Consider the following 7,600-nt stretch of genomic DNA (forward strand, 5'->3'; position numbering starts at 1 on the left):
CTTGGGTCTGCAAGGAAAGGGCTACCCGTGAGAGACGAGGTGGAGCCACCCGAAACACTAGCGAACCACAATACCCAAGGGTTCGGTCCTGATTAGCAATTATAATCGATTCAGTTGCAACGAGGACGTTACAAATTTAGCGGGACCGAGTGTAACGGTGACCGGTGACCTGCTTGCTTGCCCGAAACACTAGCGAACCACAATACCCAATGGTTCGGTCCTGATTAACAATTGTAATCGATTCAGTTGCAACGAGGACGTTGCAAATTTAGCGGGACCGAGTGTAATGGTGACCTGCTTGCTTGCGGATTTGCAAATTTAGCGGGACCGAGTGTAACGGTGACCTACTTGCTTGCGGATTTGCAAATTTAGTAGTGAGTGTAATGGTAACCTGCTTGCTTGCAACGCAAATCCATCTCACATCGAGTGTAACGGTAACCTGCTTGCTTGCGGATTTGCAAATTTAGCAGTGAGTGTAACGGTAACCTGCTTGCTTGCGGATTTGCAAATTTAACGGGGCGCAAATCCGTCTCACATCGAAAGGACATTGCAAATTTAGCGGGACCGAGTGTATGGTGACCTGCTTGCTTGCTGATTTGCGGCGCAAATCCGTCTCACATCGAGTGTAACGGTAACCTGCTTGCTTGCGGATTTGCAAATTTAGCGGGATGCAAATCCGTCTCACATCGAGTGTAACGGTGACCTGCTTGCTTGCGGATTTGCAAATTTAGCGGGATGCAAATCCGTCTCACATCGAGTGTAACGGTGACCTACTTGCTTGCGGATTTGCAAATTTAGCGGGACCGAGCGTAACGGTGACATGCTTGCTTGTTGATTTGCGACGCAAATCCGTCTCACATCGGGAGATGATAAGAAATTGAAATTGAATATAATAGCTAGCACGAAACTATTAAATAATTTGGGTTGGCCCATTTGGGTTAACCATTTTGGGCCAAGCGAAAAAGTAAGTCCAAAAGTTATTTGAATCAATTCGGGCCCGGCTGTTTCAAAACTATAACCCTGTCAGATGATCTCTTTTCTTATGACATGATTTATAACTGTTCCAACTATTTAGATATGCAACTATACTCGGTAGGTTGATCATAGACCACACGATCAACGTGCTTTTGAGACAAATTTGAAGAAGAAAACTACGTGTTACCTCCAACATTAAGCAGCTGTTATAAACGCCACTGCTCAACCGAAAACTAAATTGTTGAACGTTGCAGTGGCTTAATGAAATCCGATGCCCTCTGCAGGCAGGATGTACCAGATGATGGATCTAGTAATCATTCTTTGTATAGGGTATCCAGCATAGCGCTTAAATTGTAACTTAATCATCTTGAATATGTCCTATGTACGTGGTGGCTTTAGGCTGAGATTAATAAAGAAAAAGACGTGATATATGGCTTTATCATTTCATATATATATATATATATATATGCTTTCGTAGTAAGAAAATGTGTTTGATTTGCTACCAACCTTACATGCACTTTAGAAAGAAAAAAAAGAAAAGAGCTATTGGAAATCAGGTTCTGAACTTGGAAAGTATGAAAAGGTTTACTCTAAGGTCTTATTTAGTTCAAACGTGTTGTTTATTGAGAAGCCACTTACAAGGAAGTAACTTAATTTGATTGGAGTAAATAAGTTACTTCCCTTAAAAAAATTCTTGACTTTTCGAGAAGTTAAGAAAAAATGTCAACCAAATATAAATAATTTTCACACTTTCTAAAAACTTTAAATTTACCAACTAAATTACCGCCAACCTAAGGTTGGGGATTAAGCTACTGGAAATCTTATATTTTAATTTAATCACAACGTTCACCAAATAACATCAGTCTAATGTCAAGCAAAATTGACTCCACCTTTGATGTAAGCAGCTTGCAGCACTAGCATAATTTAGCTCCTGATTACTGAAAGCAACAGTTAATCCCCCTACTTCTGGATAGATTGATCTAACTTCATACATGGAACAGCACCCCTAAGAAATAACTGGTATCATGGCGCGGGTTAAATACTAGTGCAACCCAAAAGCAGAAGGAATAAAACATTTCAATCCAAAAAGGCATAAATGATGCGAGAAACTTGCTCAAATACATCATATATAATCCATACCCAAGTTTCATGTATTTGATGAAGTTGATGCTCCAGAACCTGGAGGTGGAGGTCCAGTGCTTGTAGATGCTGAAGGTGCAGCAGTCCTTGGCAGCATGACAGAATGCTGGTGCTGCTGGGTGCCTTGTGGAGCCTGTGGTGGGGGAACCCCAGAGTGATATGATGGAGGGTACTGCTGATAAGGGGGTATTGGAGGCATGTATCCATATGGAGGATAAAGTTGTTGGTGATATTGCCCCTGTGGTGGTGGCATCCCCTGATAAGGAAAGTGCTGCCCTTGCTGCCTCTCCAGTGCATTTTTGTTCTCCCCAGATCCCATTGGCCCACTAGGAGCCCCATCTTGGGATGGAACAACGGCACCCATTCTTTGAGGATCCATTGATGGATAAAAGGTTCTTTCCTGCTGAGGTGGTGGTGGTGGAATATTGAAGTAGTGCATTGGTGGAGGTTGGACTTGACTCCCAGGTGGGTGCAATTGATTCTGCTGCTGGGATATAACTGCCCGAGGCAACATCCCACCATGAGCCATTGCTGCCTGTTGCCTTGCTTCTTCTGAAGCCTCAGACTCAGGTTTTGGAGCTTGGGGTCTTCCCCACATTAGCTTCAGCCTCAGGCCCTTGATAACTAGCTTATTAGACAGCTCTTCTGCAGCCTTCTCTGCGCCCTCTCTGGTTGTGTAAGTTACGAAGGCAATTGCTCGTTGAGACACCATCTTGATAGATTCTATCTCCCCATGAGCATAAAAGTTATCTCTCAAATCCTGCTCCGTAATCCTAGCATCAAGTCCACCCACATAAAGAGTTCTAATGCTTTCATCTTCAGGTGGCTCCAATGAGGGCATTTCACCAGCCTTGTTAAGCAGCTTCAATGCCACTGGGTCATTCATCCTGCACAAATATATGGAGAAAAAAAATTAGAACCGTACACAGAGGTTATAAACTTCCAATAGTAAAAGCATGCTAATAATGAAGTGTGCTTGTGAAGTAGCGTGTGGTATATGGGGAAAACTACCATACAAGATCAGCAAGAAAAAGGGAAAAAAAAAATTTTATGGAACAAGTATGCATGTGCGGGTGAGAGAGGAAGAGAGGGTGATATGGTCAATCTTAACAGCGAAAATAAATTAACCAATTGCACTTACCCATAGTAACGATCTTTAATATTTTGCTGGGACAACTCCCCAGTTATGGGCATCTCATGCCTATAAGGGCACTCAGCACCTCGTGTGCATTCACCCCTTACATAAAAACTGCAAACATGTGCTCGATTCCTTTTGTAATATGGCGTTGTTCTTTGAAGTTTCAGAATAGTGTCATTTGGCCGCGCCTTTCCATATGAAGATTCATAATCTATACCAGCTCTTGCCTGCAATGTGCAACAGTAAAAAAAGGTGTCAGATTATTTACTCCAACATGGCAGATTAAGGTAATACTAGTTATGATCTAATTGAAGTAAACTTAGAACCATTTGCATGGATCTCTCCGTGGTACAATACAACTCACAGAATAAATCTCAATAAAGTTTGAACAGATTTACATGAATGAAGCAACCAACAATGTCAAACCAGAACACAATTACATGGAGGCTTTGTGTTGGCTCATGGAACAAAATGAGAGTAGAATAGCTATTCTCATGATTTCATATTTTGCTTGAAATTTTAAATGTGCAACAATTATTCATATAAGATAGGCATTTTCCAAATTGAAAGAACACAATTTCACAAATAAGGGAGGAATGGTTATTTTCAGCCTATGGAATATCTATACCATTGTGTGAACTAAACAAAGTATGATAACTATAAAACACAAAAATCGCAGAGAGTTATTAGATACAAGATGCCCAAAAATGAGAGTAACACCCCCCCCCCCAGTGATGATAGAAAATAATAATTGTAATAGATATTAGGCCAGATCATCGACAATGCTAACTTAATCACTCCATGTCAATAATACATTAATACACACAAGAAAGTAAATAATATACATGTATTTCACTCGCCAATGGGTAATATCAATAGTGTTATTTATGAAGTTTTAAATGTGTCATATTCCCCCCACCCACACCCCCTCCCGCGTGAAAAAATCACATTCAGCACACAGTAATCTTACCCTGCGGTCATGCTCCTCGGCAAAGTATTCCCTGTTGACATCACTCTTTGGAATGGCATCATTAGAATTGATACTGAGAGCAGTGTCTCGAACCTGAACTGGCAACCCATACTCTAGATCCAAAAGACAAACTTGACAAACATTTTTCAACTTACTGCATGTTTGGCAAATCTCAGACTTCTTAAATCTTGCATCCCGACCAGGCCTCCACCTAAAAACTGTAAAAGGTCGGGTACATATCTTGCATTCCTTATCAAATTCAGCTCTAGTCTACATCCCAGTGAACAAAATTACAACAAAGGACCATTACTACGACATTGAGAAAAAATGGAAAAACTTGAGCTTGCCACAAGAGGATAATACATTAAGGCAACAAGTAAAACTTAAAAGAAATGATATAATACATACCATTCGAACATATGGATTGTCACCAAGGCAAGACTCACAGATGATAGGAAAGTCAGAGCGCTCCCAACCATCTGCCTCAAGGTCTCTTAACAATCTGTGTGCCATTTCTTCTAAAGCCCTAGCCTAGGTTAAGTGTATGCTTAATCCTGTCATAGTACAGTACAACAGATGGTTATTTTCCAACTTCAAAATTAAATCAGGTTTAAAAAAAGGGGCCAATCCTTGACCTTTGGAGACTTTCAGAAGCTCAAAAGATGACTCATTACTGGTTGATAAGAGAAGTTAGTGAAATAAGTCAAGATTAAATTATGTATTCCTAGATTTCATTGCAAAGATGCAGCAAAATCTGATTCTGGTAATCAGTTTCTATGAGTTTATTAATTGTGCTGAGTTGAAAAGACAAGCCTAACCATCCAAAAGACTCATAACTTTGATCTATGGAATGTGTAACGTCCTTCCAGTTCGCAATGCCCAAGTATTAGGGGTATCAGTCAGTCAGTTCAGTTTGATTTCATTTGAAATCAAGCAAAATTGAAATAATCAAACTTCTTGAAAGGGTATAAAGCTGGAGTGAACTGATTTGCAGATTCAGTATTTTTTTCAGTTAAAAAAGTAGAACACGCTGTACAACCAGCATGGAATCATATCGATTTAATCCATCAAACAGCCCATTGAATACAAAGCCTTTAAATGAAAGTACATCAATAAAATAAATCAAAATACACACATTTTTTAAGTAAAAAGAATTAAAGATTGATTGTTATAAAAAACAACGTCACTGAAAAAGAGAAGTAACATTTACGGATAGACCAAGGAAGAAGCAAAATTTGAGAGCATGTAAGGTGAACTTTGAGAGTGAGAATCGAATATGAGAAAATGAGAATTGATGGCAAGCAAGCAAGCTGAGAGACAAATACGAATTCTGATAATGGGAAAGGGGAGAAGAAACTGCGGCAGAACAAGAAAGCGATAGCAATTTTGAGTGAGAGAGGACAACAATGAAGAGCAACAGACGGACACATATGGTGTCTTCTTTCTTTAAAGTCATCGTAAAATAGGAGACTTCGTATATTTCTATATTAGGATTAAGAGGAGGAAAGTTTATAGAAACCTGAAAGCACCGACATCCAACCCAAACAACGAAAGTCCAATTCGGATAATATAACAACAGAACATAAGGAAAATTCTTTTTTTTTTTAAATATATGCTAAAATCGAAAGAACAAGCAGAAAACATGCCCAAAAAGAAAAGAGGGAAAAAAGAATGGTAAAAGAAACACCAAAAAAACAAAAACACTAGATTCATAATGATTGAGAATGACATAAACATGGATAGATTCCAAAAAGCTAAAGACTATTATTGAAAACGAAGAATTTAGATACCTGTAATGTTTGAATTTGATAGGCGGAATTCGAACTAGGAGTTCACAGGCTCCAAAGCTCAATCTTCCAATTTGCGGGTTAGGGTCAGTTCTCTGCGGGATAGCGGGAACGAGTAATAATTAATTAACTGTTTTGAGGGTTATAAAATTCGGAATTAGGGTTACGGTTTTTATTTGGCGAGCTCCGACTTGGGAGTCGGAAAGAAGAAGAAAAATGATACGGTTTTAGAATCGATTAGGCTTTAAAATATAAAATAAAATAGAGAAAACGTAGAGAAGAGAGAGGGCGCGCTTCTTGTTAGCTTAGAGACCGGGTAAAGTAAAGAGTTAGAAATTTGATTTAGTTAAAATTTTTTTAATTTGAGTTGAATTTAAATTTTATTTATTTTTAATTTATTTAATAAATGAAGTTAAAAGAGTTGAGTTTGTTTAGAAATAATTAAATTTATTTATATAAATAATGAGTTTTAATTTAAAAATATTAAATTTAAAATTAAATAATTTTAATTAAATAAATATATATATAAATTAACTTTTAAATTTATAATAATAAATATTTAAAGTTTATATCTATAAATTTTAATAGTATAATATAATTATATAAAATTAAATTTTAAAAAATTTAAATTTAATTTATGAAAATATATGTACAGTTTAAATTTATTTCCTCAAATACTATTAATTTTACTTTATTTAACAAAACTATTTATAAATCTATTCGCAAATATATTCATGAATTTGAAAAATGAGTTAAATTTATGAAATTTAACGATTCAAATATTATAGAGTTTAAATTTAATTTATTATTAAATGAATTTAATTAAAACTTAACAAATCGAATATTATGAAGTTTAAATTTAATTTATTATTAAATAAATTTAAAAATTAAATTTAAATTTAACTCGTTTAGAAATTAAATAAATTTAATTAAATTTTTATTAAATTAAATCTTTAATAGATCGAATAATTTAATTCATCTACTTTCCTACTCAATTGAGGGTTGTTGCATTTGCATGTATACCAAGGGCAAGGTCGGTGGTCTGCACCAACCAAACAGTGATTAAGATTAATCCGTTTGGTAAAATCTTCTAGTAAATTTAGGGTGTGTCAAAATTGTATCATTAACTCTGTTGTCTTCATATTTTAAAAATCAGGCTCCTTTTGTTTAAAAAAATAATTTAGAATTTCTTTTTTATATTTCTGGCATTTGAGACCTTAAACAAATTAGGCCATAAAAATATTTTTTTAATTAAAAAATAAATTATTTTAAATAACTTTTGCTTTTTAAAAAAATAGAATTATTTTTTTACATGTGAATAATATTATTAGAATCTATATATAAAAATTAATATTTTTTATGATTAAATTTATTTATTTTTAAAATAAAAATTAAGAAAGTAAAATTTGAGATAATTCAAATTTATTTAAATACAATTACTATAAGATTAAATCTGTGAATAAATCTGTGAGTATAAATTTATATAATTATATAAGTTTTTTGCGATTTATTTAATAAAATTAATATGTGAGATTAATTTATATCATTGTTTTTATTTAATTATTTAAAATATTTATAATTTTAATAATT

The 7,600-nt window shown here is 35.2% G+C and overlaps 1 protein-coding gene across 1 annotated transcript; it reads right to left on the reverse strand.

The window, feature by feature from the left end:
- Window positions 1–1,755: 1,755 nt before the first annotated feature.
- On the reverse strand, window positions 1,756–6,255 carry LOC110617207 (zinc finger CCCH domain-containing protein 40). Its single transcript, XM_021759889.2, has 5 exons — window positions 6,014–6,255; window positions 4,632–4,777; window positions 4,224–4,493; window positions 3,257–3,480; window positions 1,756–3,002 (listed from the first exon to the last, which is right to left on the reverse strand). The coding sequence occupies exons 2-5, from the start codon at window positions 4,734–4,736 to the stop codon at window positions 2,123–2,125; spliced, it is 1,479 nt and encodes a 492-aa protein (XP_021615581.1). The 5' UTR covers window positions 4,737–4,777; window positions 6,014–6,255; the 3' UTR covers window positions 1,756–2,122.
- Window positions 6,256–7,600: the final 1,345 nt, after the last annotated feature.

This window comes from Manihot esculenta, chromosome 1, assembly GCF_001659605.2.
Source record: "Manihot esculenta cultivar AM560-2 chromosome 1, M.esculenta_v8, whole genome shotgun sequence".
NCBI lineage: Eukaryota > Viridiplantae > Streptophyta > Magnoliopsida > Malpighiales > Euphorbiaceae > Manihot > Manihot esculenta.

What these genes read in the sequence shown, in the direction of transcription:
- LOC110617207 (XM_021759889.2), bottom strand. Translation starts at nt 4,736, where the DNA reads ATGGCACACAGATTGTTAAGAGACCTTGAGGCAGATGGTTGGGAGCGC. An exon ending in ACAATCCATATGTTCGAATG is followed by an intron (nt 4,494 to 4,631) that starts GTATGTATTATA and finishes ACTGGGATGTAG; the next exon opens with ACTAGAGCTGAATTTGATAA. An exon ending in ATTAAAGATCGTTACTATGG is followed by an intron (nt 3,003 to 3,256) that starts GTAAGTGCAATT and finishes ATATTTGTGCAG; the next exon opens with GATGAATGACCCAGTGGCAT.